Genomic DNA, 13,254 nt, shown 5'->3' on the forward strand with positions numbered 1-13,254 from the left:
TGCTAGTAGACTATCGTAGAGATTCCATTATTTAAACATTACACTTTTTTTTATCATTTCATGTTAACGTTGTGTTGTTTTCCATCATTTACATATGCACATCTTTGACTTTCAATTTCATTTAAGATATGTGTCTTAGAATTGATATGACTTAGTAAGATGGTGGTAATAATTTTAAATGTAGTAGCATCACATAAACATTATTTGGATATCACCTATAAGATAAGATAAAATATACATCAGTGTATTAACTGCAAAATAAGTATAGGGGAGTTTATGTGTCAAACTTTTTGATTTTTTTATGATTTTATTTTCAGAATCTGATTGTTCTGATGATCGTTCAAACATATGTGTGGACTCGCCTAAATCAAAACCAAACATGGCTGATTTTAAGATGGAAACAGAAAAATCTGTTAAACTGAAACTTCAAGAGAAAATAAAGAAGAGAAAGGTAGAAAGTAGAACCAAATCAAACAAAACCAAATCAGACACTCTTGTCTGTTCCCTGGACACAGATGAGCAGATTGTGATGACAAATGTGGATGAAAGAAAGAAGGCAAAAAAAAGAAAACTGGTCCTGAATAAAAAGTCCCGTCAGTGTTCTGTGTGTATGAGAGATGTACTTTTTGGGAAGAAGGACAGCGATAAAAATTCAGGTGATGTGACCTGTCCTTCCTGTGAACTAGACTGTCAGCTCTCTTCTGAGTTTAAAGCAAATCGGAGAGAGAACAGATATGAAAAGCTTGATTTTGGAAGTGATAGTGAGGAATGTGATGAGGATGAGCTCTTTTCAAGGAATGTGTATGTAGTGATGCCACCAGCTGACAAGACATTGATTACGGCCGTTGCTAAGCCTACTAGAGTTTATTGTAAACCAAATACAGGACATATTAAAACATATGTTGTATCAAAAGAAATGAACAAAGAAACTTCCTATGAATTGACTGATATCAGAGACAATGTAGATAAAACCATCGGTAGAACTACTGAAACAATAGAAAAAGTAACAAGTCAGAATCAAAATCAACTTGAGTTCATTACTCGGGAGGTCCATAAACATGAGGTTTTAAAAACTCCACCTGGCAAAGGATCTTTTGAGCTGGAAGAACCAGCAGAGTTCAAACCTAACATAGAATCATTAGATTTCCAAGTACATGTTAACAATCAAGATAACTCGATGACAGAACTGGAAACAGCTCCTAAGGATTCTTCCAACTTTGAGATTCGGATGGATTATACTCGGGTTAAAGAAGAGATGGTGATACAATGCCATGAGGAAAGAAGTGGCGACGGCAAAATGGTCATTAACAACCAGCCACTTCACATCCACGCTACCAACACATCTATTTCAGACAGTTCTGCAGAGACATCATCTGGAGCGACAACCACTAACATCAATCGGAGTGAGAACTTAAGTTACGCATACTTCTGCACTGGAACGTCTGTGGAAGACGCCAACAGTAACAATAACAACATTATGACATCAGACACCAGTGTCAGCCAGGTGAGGATTAAAACCAGTATTTCTAAGGAGGACGTCTGTGAGGGAAGTGAACAGGAATCCGACACAAAGATATATGTGTATTGTGACGATGTAGCAGCCATGAGACTTGCGACAGGGAAGGAGAATCAAGGTCAGAGTGCAAAGGCCATGCTGTGGAATGATCCATGTGTGAAGACTGTGGTGGAGGACCTGGGGAAAGACACAAGGTTTATAAGCGGACAAGTGGAGAACATTACGGTCTCAAATTACCTTGGCCACAAAGTTAAGATAGAAAAAGACGAAGACATATATTATGAAGTTCCAGACCTGGTAGATGACCCTGTAATGCAGTCATCTAGAGACATGTCAGTAATGAAGCCCGTAATCGACAATACAGCCACAGACATAACCGCAAGTGTTTCTACTGACACAAAACCTCTCCCTATTTATCATTTGTCAGAGGGTGACGTGAAGTATCATGTACAAGAAACACAGAATCAGAGTTCTGAACCCAACTTGGTACCAGACAATACAAGCGTTGCTGATGAAGAGTCTGCTCAATGCCTTCCTATAATACTGGATGTTAGATCTATCAAACAAGAACCTGATTTCGATAGTTTTGTATAGCCGAATCCTGATGAACATTTGTTATATAATTTGAATATTCTGAGAATTAATTACTCTCATAGTACATGTACAATGTATCTGTTGGTTTATACTTTTATTTTGAGAGGTGTGTAATTGTTAGATCATGAACTTCTTATTAAAGATTTAAAGGAGGTTGTATTGGCTGTGCTAGTTTAAGGAGTACTATCCAAACAACCTTTTATCTATTCATTACCAGGAAATCTTAAGTATGGTGTTATTGTGAGCTATGTGTATACATGAGAGCATCTCTAAAAGACACTGCCAGATCGAGCTAGACCAATATAGAAACATTTATATAACCTCATGGATGACAAAACCTTTTTCAAGTTCAGAGACAGACAAACCAGTCTGATTGAAATACTACTCTATGCCACTCGGATCATGAGTCAAAACTTGCGCTGCACACCGGGGCTTCACTTCAAACAGCTGTGGTTGACTATCGATTGTTTAAACAACAGTTCATCAAAGGAGACAGGGAGGAGGCCATGTCATTTAAAGGGATGACCACAGCAAATTAACAGGTACTACACCAGTGTACAAAATAATGTCTCAACGTGGTCAGGATTTTATATCTAACAACAGCTAATTAAAGGTCCTACATAAAGACTACTGTAGTTGTCAGAGTCTTACTGATATCACAAATTGTTTCAAAGAAAGTGACCTATTATTTCAATTCTGGAAAGTTAAATTTAATTGATATACGTGCGATATACTTTTGAAGACTTTAAGTGTGAAAATGTTCCTGAAAGGAAACGTGCAATGTTATGATAATTTTTAGATCTTTATGAAACAATTTTCATATTTATAAAATAAATATGGAAAGGTACAACAAGTTTGAGATTCTTTTATCAAAGTAAACCAGTTTCAAAATATATATATTGTGGGAATATTTATCATGGATTTATTTTTTAGAACACCACTAGTTTTTTCATGCAAGATACCCCATTAAATCAAAGATGCATTCCCCTGGAAACTTAGTTTTATTGTCAAAACATGGAAATATATTGTAGTTTAGATCGCCAATCTGTAGCCTTATGTACAATTTATATTAATAGTTACCATGATTTCCTCTGCAGAAATGTCTAAAAGCCGGTAATTTGAGTGTTTATTTTTTAAAAGCCTCTTCCTCAGGAATAGTAAATTATATTTCAACTGTATTTGTTATGAAGCATTATTGGGATCAGGGATCAAATGTTTATAAAGAAAAGATGTTGCCCCATTGGTGCGGAGAGCCCAGATTTGGAAATATTTGTAATTTTACTTTTAATGAGATTTATTTTGCATTGATTTCTTGAAGTCCAAGTGAGGGGTAATGTTCAACTATCAAAAACAGCACAGAATGCATATATCACCAAGGGGTTGTTGCTAGGGTGATGATGCATACTAAAGGTTATCAGTTTTGTTAACTTTAATTACCTTGATCCAATTTCAGAGTTATGGTTGTCAAATTTGTTAAAACATTTTACCAACTCCTGATTAACTAAGAAGCCGAGAATGATATGCGACAAGACTTCAAAACAACTTATGAAAAACAAGGAGGCCTATGCCGAGAAAAAGTGTTGCTTTTGTTGTTCAAATAAAAGCATAATGACCCATCTTGAAAGGTCACAGGGATTAAAAGTATTTAAGTTTTCAAACAACTTATAAATAACAAAGAGACATAGGGTGGTGATATTTGGCTAGTAGCATGCAGAGATTAAGAGCTTTTTATATAAATAGTTTGTTTAAGGAAATGACCTTAACCCACTTTCAAGGTTGCAATTTTCAAATGTTTTAAAACATTTTAATGACTCCTTCTGAATTACAAAGAGGCTAATTAGGATGGTCATATTGGTGGCCCAAGCTTGCTGGAATGAAGGGCTAGTGCGCTATCATCTTTGTTCAAATGAATGATCTAGACCTATATGTCAAAACCTTTAAAGGACTTCTTTTGTATGACTAGCTGAGATGCCATTATATATTCCCCATGGCATGCTGGATGAGATTTATCAAGTTTTTCCGAATTAACTATCAGTACCCCTTTTCAAGAATAATTTTCACAGGGGTCAAATGAATCAAAATTTTAAAACAATTTACCTCTGAATAACTGAATACTTGAGGGTCATGATGTTTAGCCAAAAGCATGTGGGATGAAGGGAACTTAAAACCTACCTATGGATATTCATAAGTATAAAGCATATTTCTGAGCCACCTAAACTGTTTCAACATTAGTAGGGGAATGTGCACATTATCGGTCTCAAATTTTCCTTAAATTACAATTGATTTTATTCAATCGTTTACNTTTTTATTTACAATGGTCTAGTCATTTCCGGTTGATAAGGCTATCGAAATCGGAACCTAGTGCCAAAAATTCTACATAGTTTCGTTCAGACCGTATACTCAGATTTACAATGCCACGGAAAAGGAAAAAGACTCCATCTTATCGCATGGTTAGGGATCGAAACCGAAAGCTAACAGGAGAACGCCGCAGAAAACGCAAGGCAATATTGGGTAATTAATGACAATGTCGAACGCGTCACTAATTTTGACGGATCTTCAAACGAAATCTAGAACGTAAACCCGTGTGTACATTTTCATAGGTTATATGAGCAAATTTTAAAGAAAGAAAAAACATGATTACACGGACTAAGTCTTAGATATAGAAGGGAGCTGACACATATACAGAAGTACTAATATTAATATATATATTATGAAATCGATCCCATACCTTGCACTATTATAATTATACAGTAGCCTGAACTATATTTTCGTAACGGATGTTAAAAATCGATACTGATTGTAGACCACAGGGACTACAAAGATGTACACAGAATATACTGTGATGCCAGTTCTGGGTTTCAGTTTTTGATATTTTTATTAACGTTAAAGTTGATGAAAAGAATCAAGCTTTGTGGTTGAATTTCTAATTCACCAAGTGAAAATTTTGTTCACTTACAATACTTTCCTAGTGAGTAAAATGTTCAGCTTCGACCACAGGGGTACAAAACTACTAATTGTTTTGATCTTGTTAGACTTTCAGTCACGGTACGTAGAATATACATATTCAGCAACTGAAAGTATAATATAACAAGATCAATATTATTAGTCATTGCATGTACCTGTGCTGTGATTTGATGGTTTCTTTTTTACAAATTGTATTTCCCTATAGCTATATACATGAAGCTAATTTTTTTTCTCCATTATTTTATGCTCATTTGCTTCCAGCTTTGGATAAACAGGATGAATCAACGCCTAACATTGATGAACCTACAGAATCAACATCAAACACCAGTCCCAATACAGGTTTAACACCCGACAACAATTGTCAAACAAAATCTACATCTGATGGAGACAGAATTTTCAAATATTACAGTGATGACATCCATTCCAAAAATGAAGATTCTTACCGTCCAACAACGTTAAGCATTGATCATACTGTGCCCAAACTAGAATATACACCCAAAAAATATCAGACTGTGATAACCAATCAGAATCAGGAAAAGAAACGAGCTCGGGGAAGACCTACAAAGTACAACCTAGAGTGGGAAGCTGGAACAAAATCCAAGGAATATGATCCAAATGTTGTACAATGCTGTTTATGCTTTAGAAATCTCCTGTTTGGTTGTAATGGACAAAAGGTCTTTAAAAAACATAAACACTTTGAAACTAACAACGTTATTTGCTCGTCTTGTCAACAGGTATCAGATGTGAATACTTCATCCACAAATACAAGTCAATCACAGAACACGTATGAAAAGCTGGAACATTTAAGCGAGATGTCACCAGGATCCATCAAACCAGTCACAAAGGTGGTTTATGTAGTGCGACCACCCAGTGAAATTGACAAGCTCATCATCAAAAAACCAAGAATATATAAGAAAAGACGTACACTAACACCAGCACTGATAGATGACTTATTTGACTCTTCATATGAAGATGTGAAAGATTGTATAGGAGAAGGAGCTTCTAGCTCCCATACAAATAATACGAAACATGCATCGACAACTACAACACATATATGGCCAAAATCAAATTCAATTGACAACCAGATAACTTCATATGATGATGATGAAGATGATGATTGTGATGATGATAGCGAGACAAAGTCTGATGACAATGATGAAAGATTAACAAGATATTCATCTAGAACATTGTTTGTCAAAGTTGGAAAGCCAAGGAGTTCAGGAAACAGTTCAGTGGATTTGCAATCTTCAACAACTTCAAGGAACCACCAGAAGACATTAGACAGAAGAGATGACAAGCCTGCTGTGGTTGATGGCTACCTTAGAACAGAGGTAAAGAGAGAACCTGTAGACCCTGAATATGAATTTTCCCTTTCAAATTCATCATTTGAGAAAAACCTTGATGTTGAAGTGAAGATAGAAAACGTAGACCCAACACAGGAACATTTCAGTCAAACATATGACGGAACAGCCGTAGAACAGCCTCTACCGGGTCAGTATGTGAATGAGGATCTTGCATGCATTAATTCTGGGATTGGCGAGAAGACAGATAATTTTATACCTACATTTGGAAATTCAGAAAAAGATCCCTTTTCAAGTAAACATTTCCACAAAACAGACGATAGCGTTGGGTCAGCAGCAGAAGAGCCTCCCCAGTCACAGAATCTCCATGTGAATAAGGATCTTGCTTACATATATCTTTCTAACCAGGATGGTGCTTCGTTAAATATACCTAAATCATCCCAGGAAAAAGAAAGGAGCCGATCTCCTGGTGATAATTGTGTAGCTGTTATTCCTGTGCTTCATGCCCAGGAGTACATCAAGAAAGAGGCGGGGACTGAATAGGTACTGTACAGAAACATTATTTGTCAACATATAAAAAAAAAATCACAGGATCGTTAAATTCATTAAATTTCTCAAATTTTTACTTAGGCCAGACAAAATAATAATTGTTTCCTGTAACATGTTGTAAAAAAAATCACGTAGGTAACAAATTTAATTTTTAACAAATAATTTTATATAGTTAATATAGGAGAGTGATCTTGACTTTAACAGTGCTTCTTTGAAAATTGCCTTAAAAAGTTTAGAGTAGGTACAAAACAAATAGGGTAGGAATCGCAGAGTTACTGGAAACAACAAATAATTTTTTGTTTGGCCTTATAGAAGTATTACATCAATTGTCAAAAAAACTTTTGTGATCATGGCTTGAGACAATCACATAAAGTTGGTAACATTTGATATGGGTCAGCAAGGTACATATAGGTATAGGTTAGCAAAATGTTTACTCAGGAGGTCTGGTACCATTCCAGAACCTCTAGGTCAATGGAACGGATTTCAGTTGCAACAAAGTTAAGACTACAGGACTTCATGTACAAGTCAGTCATTACCTGGTCTTGTGGGGATGTAACAGTTTATATTATCAACGATGAGGTACCTTTAAACATTACTGTTATCCTGGATTAAAGACATATAGTAAATTGGTTCAAATTATGGGTGCAGTGAACATGTACATGTTTATCTTTCAAGAAAGTGTTTGATCATAATGAGTGAATTATTTCAGTAGACATGAATATTTGTTTTATTGATCTAGTCTTGCTAAATTAATTGACTTCAATGTAACTATATATGAGACGTTCAAATGTGTTAAATCCATAATGCAATAAACATATTCTTCATAGATATTTTTCAACAATTCTTCAATATTGTCAATTATTAATATCTTTCTCTTGTTTGTATTTCCAGATTCACAAGAACTGAATTCAGGTTGTATATTATTTATAAACGATAGCTTCAAGTTGTGATACTTGGGATGTACAGTGCACATCACGCTCAGAAGATGTCCAGTGGCTCACCAGCTGACTAAAGTACAAAGATGACTGGTTAATTTAAACTTCCTGTATTATACCTACTGATGTATAGACGGTACATGTATATATATATACAATATGATATTTCATGTATAATGGTATATGTATATAGTATTATGTAGGGTGTGCTGTATATAGTTATCACTGTATTTATGTAGTGTATGGGGTTATACCTGGGAGGTAAAATATAGTCTTACCAGTACCTGTACATGTGCAGTCTACTATAACCTCGGTCATGTCATCGTTGATAACAAATTAAATCGGCTACATCTGTAGCGCTGTTATCTGACAAAACAGTGGAAGCAATGTAATCTTTTTTGATCATATGAAATTTCCTACCATTGGTTCGTGTTCCTGATTTAGTAGTTAGCATCAATATTGTTTATTTACACTGTAATAAATGTGTATAGTTATCATGAGTAACAGTGTAATGACTTGTCAGTAGTGAGTGCTTAATGGCTTATTCATAATGACCTTCATAAATATTGAAACAGTAGATGGCCAACATATGTTGACTAACATTACTAATCAAACAAGACCCAATGTCTGTATCCAAATCTTCCGATTGTTCGGGTGGTTTGCTTGGATGGATTGCTAAGGGAATACACATGTACAAGTCCAGCACAAAGTGTCATGAAAATTCAGGTAGAAATGGCTACACAACATCCGACAAAAGGTTAAGCAGCAATATTTATTGTAGTTGACATGTTTCGGCATACATGTGTACTAGGTTTGCCGTCTTCAGAACCTAGTGACTGACATCGGTTTGCCCACACTGAACTGTAGTACAAAATGTACTAATCTACTTTCCCATACTGCATAAGTAATGATCTACTACTTCAATTGATTTTAGGCAATTATGTTATTGGTAATTCCAACATATAACAATTTGTGTCGATATGGTCTCTAGTTTAATATACGTGTACAGTATATATAAATATGATTTACACGAGGTACTGTCAATTGTCGTAGGCAAATCTTGATATTGACATTCAGTTTAACATATTTTTGTATGATTATTTAGTAATGTACAAGGTCAGGTATCTAAAAAGTGTTTCACAAATTATACCTACAAAATTATTGCAGTTCAGCAAAACGTGTTTAAATTAAACACACGCAAGGTATTAAAAAGTAGCAACTAGACTTAGTGGTTTCACTTCTATCATTACAGTATTAATCATATACATTTTTTGTGTATAACAAGTAATAGATATTTAAGTCACCAGAAGCCAGTTGATCAAAGCCAGATTATATATATATATGTTAGTGAGTCAATGACATGATTTTCAAAATAATATTTTGAAAAATGTGTAAAATATACTAATGTTATCATGTTATTTTTTCTCTTGGGAGAATATATTCGAAACTTTATTCTATTAATATTAGTTATGAACTTCAAAAAACAAATTTGGAACACATTTCAGATGAAAGTTCTGTGTTAAGTTGTCATTAAGCTGACTATGCTTTGATCAATGGCTTCCTGGTCTTAAAGATGTTTTAAGGTGTGTTTAATATGAAATATCTTTACATTGTGAGTTATCTAATTAATTTAGTAAATACATGATAAGTATACATGTATATATGATGTAGGATTATAATAATATATTTAATACAGGATCATATACATAATGTATGTTATACAGTGTTTTCTATGATGTATAGATATTTTTTGGATTTTATATTGGTCCTTTTAAACTAGGATCTTTTTAGATTACGCCTACACTAATTGTAACCTTTTGTACCTTTCCTGAAAATTATTAGTCGGTCAATGTTGTGTTCGTCTTATTGTCTTAACCAGCATTGTCATGGTATCCAACCCAAATGACTTAAAACCATTTTTGGTTTTATGCACACTGATATTAAACGGGAAACGCGCATATTTTTGTTCGGCATACAAAATGTAGTTATATCTATATCTCTTTAATTTTTTGGATATCTTTTACTGAATTTACTTATACAGTGGTCTGTGTGGTAAAAATGTAATTAATTTGCACTGTATCCTGATCTGCAGCTGCAGTTGTTTGTCGTTTGAATATGTGGCTAACTATCCAACTAGTTTTGAAAGAACAAGTCTAGTGATCAGTTTGTTGTGAAATCCTGAAATCCTCTGTTCGTGTACTGTATAAGAAAGTTTGATTCTGCAGTATTCCTTTCATTTCATGAGTCAGTGTTTCAAGTTTTTGTTCCCTCACCATGTTTGTAAGGATCATTTTGATTGGTCTCTTGAAAGCATAATATTTTGAACCTGTAAGGATAACTTTCATTGGTTCCTTGAACAGCTGAATACTTATGTAGAATTTAAACATGAACATTTACTTGAAAATAATAAAACCCATGTAAAATAGAAGCCATATAATTGGAGTTATTGGAAGTAGATATTGAATATCTTCAATATAATCTACATGTATGACTCGGAAATGTTCTTCATCCTGCATAATGAATTTAAGAACACATCATACATGTACCATACATACTGAAATAATTACACTGTGTGAGGGGCAAATTAACAACTTGATTAATATGCGTTTCCTGATGGAAAGGTGTGCAAATTAGATTGTTTTCAGATGATGCAATAGACTGTCGATGACCCAATTAAGTATCGTCTATTTAACAGAAAAGTTCAGTTAAGAAAACATATTGTATTGCATATATATGTATATAAGAGGATTTATGTACATAATATGTGTATATTATACTATTGAATACTTTATGAGCTCATTTGTTGTATTTTTCGCGTCTTTACGTTACGTTGTATGGCAAGGAAACGTATCCATCAATGGTTCAACTAGAGTATTTAAGAAAAAATACTTGCCTCTATTTTATTAAGGATTTTCCAATTGAATTTTTTTTCAAAGGGTTTATTTTTGCAATTGATTTATGCTTTTCACCTTATTAAGTTTTAGTGATCAACTATGACATCGAAATTTCAATCGAGTTGACAAAAAAGAAAGAAACTACAAAAATATCTGCGGAACTTGAACAAGAAAGTGTCAAGTCTCTAGAAGGCTTCAAGTGCCCCTCCAAACTCGAACAGTCCCAAAGTTTTATACTTAACAAGTCTTTATATATAAAATCTCTAGAATATAATTCCAAATTTATCCTGGACCTAATAAGATCATGTTTAGTTAGTTTTATTGTATATCAGTATACTACAATGTTCTTCCTACATTATCGTTGTGTAACAATAATCAATTCTGAGTTTAGATGTATATGTACATTGGTATTGTGTTGTGTTAGATTTATTTACTGCTGGTGATCTCATCACTACAGTATTGACATACTTGTTAATAAAAAATAAAAATTTGATGCAATTTGATGTTTTTAATGTAAAATTTAAGTACCTGGTTGGCATTGTTTAAAGTATGTTATCGCAATAATCTTGATTACCCTGTATTGATACACAAAGGGACACTATTCATGGGACAAAATAAATTTAAGTGAGTTGCAAGAGGCATGGAATCATTGGAATGTTATTACATATGATGACCACTATCCTCAAACAATATACCTACATGTCTGTATTCCATCAATGCCTAGAAACATAAAATTTAGTTATCTAAAGAGAGCCTCTGAGGTATGGAAGGATGAATGGTATTTAGAGTTACCTTAAATCATTCACATGAATATCCCCAGCAAATATGGTTTTATCGAAGCTGTATATGGTATGAACCTACTGACTGTGACCTCTTTAATTTCCCGAAAGGGTATAGTTTTACCCTTAACATTGCAAAAAAAATCACGAAGCATATAAATATCCATATCGTTTGTATCTTATCCTTAGATAGGGACTTCTAGACATTTTGGTTTTGAACAACTAAAAGTGAGGCTCTGTTCAATAAGTTCATTGAGGGCCAATGGAATGTTGGGCTAGATATTACTAGGATGTGTGGCCAGGGTTACGATGGAGCCAGTAATATGTCGGGGTGTCATCGTGGTGTACAAGCTTGAGTACAGCAACTAGTTCCACAAGCCATGTATGTTCACTGCAAAGCCCATAGCTCGACTCTTTCCATCGTGCACACCTGCAAAGAAGCACTTGTAAGAAACTTGCTGGACACAGTGCAGCAAATCGGATTTGAATTCAAGTATTCTGCAAAAACGTCCACTAACATTTCAGGAAGAGATGGGAAACGACCCTGTTGCTAGAGAACAAATGAACAAGGGAACCCGCCTGCAGAGCCTCTGTGAGACGAGACGCTCTACACCGTTAAAGCCGCATACACCACTCGAGGTGCTAGAGCTAGGAGACTCCATGGCGTGCAGCTATAGGTGTAGCATCCTTTGGTTCGACTTTATTGTCTCTCTATTTGTTGTTGAGTTCGTGCTTAAGCAAAACAGCGACTTAGTTGAGGCAGCCAGGGAGAGCCAAGTTCTGATAGCAACATTCCGTGCCGAGAGAGCGGACTACGCTGTGTGGTATGAGCTGTACGGCAATGCAGTGGCCATGGCCGAAGTGTAGGAAGTAGAACCTTCAAAGCCAAGAACAGTTAGACACCAATACCACCGTGGCAACGTTCCTGCCGTTTCTGTCTCAGAATATTGGAAAAGGGCACTTTATTATCTGTTGACCATCTGGTTGTAGAACTGGAAGATCGCTTTGTCATTGCCAACGACAGGTTCAAAGCACAGTACCTGATACCAAGTCTTGTCCATGAAATGACACCTACTCAAGAAGATGCCATATTTGATGCATTTCATGACGACTTCAGTGGAGATCGTGGAATTGCCGCCGGAGAATAAGGTGGTCTTTGGAAGAAACGAAGCCTTCTGACCTTAGTGCAACTTTAAAAGACACAAACAAAACTCTGTACCCAGACATTTACACATGTCTGGTAGTGTGGCTTATTACCACGCCGGTCTCAACAGCCTCAGCTGAGAGGCAGTTCAGTATCATGAGAAGGGTGAAAAATTACATGAGATCCACTATGTCCACCAAACGTCTGTCTGGACTAGCAATGTTGCATAGTTACAGTCATATTGACATTAAAAATGTGATAATACAGTTCGCTGGCAAAAAGGACAGAAAATTAGACAATCTGAGTTATTATTAACATAATAGGGGCTTATATTTGTTTGCTATTTTAGCTCTACTTTAGAGAAAAATCTGCCGAGTAAAGGGTTTATTTGTTGATTTATAATTGATGATCCCAAAACTGTCCATTTACTAAGTACCAGTACTAAATAAAGCACCTCAGAATGCACCAGATTGCACCATCGTTTTCAAAATTTTCCGGGGGGGGGAGGATGGGGGCATGCCCCTAGACCCCCCTAGCACAATTATGAATCCACATGAATAGAGGGCTAGCTAACATAT

The 13,254-nt window shown here is 35.2% G+C and overlaps 1 protein-coding gene across 2 annotated transcripts in view; it reads left to right on the plus strand.

Moving 5' to 3' along the window:
• LOC110465346 overlaps positions 1-11,246 on the plus strand; it is a 34,270-nt gene extending 23,024 nt beyond the window's left edge. For both annotated transcript variants that reach the window (XM_021521099.1, XM_021521100.1), the window contains exons 4-6: positions 318-2,652; positions 5,336-6,918; positions 7,816-11,246. In XM_021521099.1, the coding sequence (XP_021376774.1) occupies positions 318-2,110 (1,793 nt within the window). In that variant the 3' untranslated portion in view covers positions 2,111-2,652; positions 5,336-6,918; positions 7,816-11,246. The remainder of the gene's footprint in view (positions 1-317; positions 2,653-5,335; positions 6,919-7,815) is intronic.
• The last annotated feature ends 2,008 nt before the right edge of the window (positions 11,247-13,254 follow it).

This window comes from Mizuhopecten yessoensis, unplaced genomic scaffold (assembly GCF_002113885.1).
Source record: "Mizuhopecten yessoensis strain PY_sf001 unplaced genomic scaffold, ASM211388v2 scaffold11071, whole genome shotgun sequence".
Classification (NCBI taxonomy): domain Eukaryota; kingdom Metazoa; phylum Mollusca; class Bivalvia; order Pectinida; family Pectinidae; genus Mizuhopecten; species Mizuhopecten yessoensis.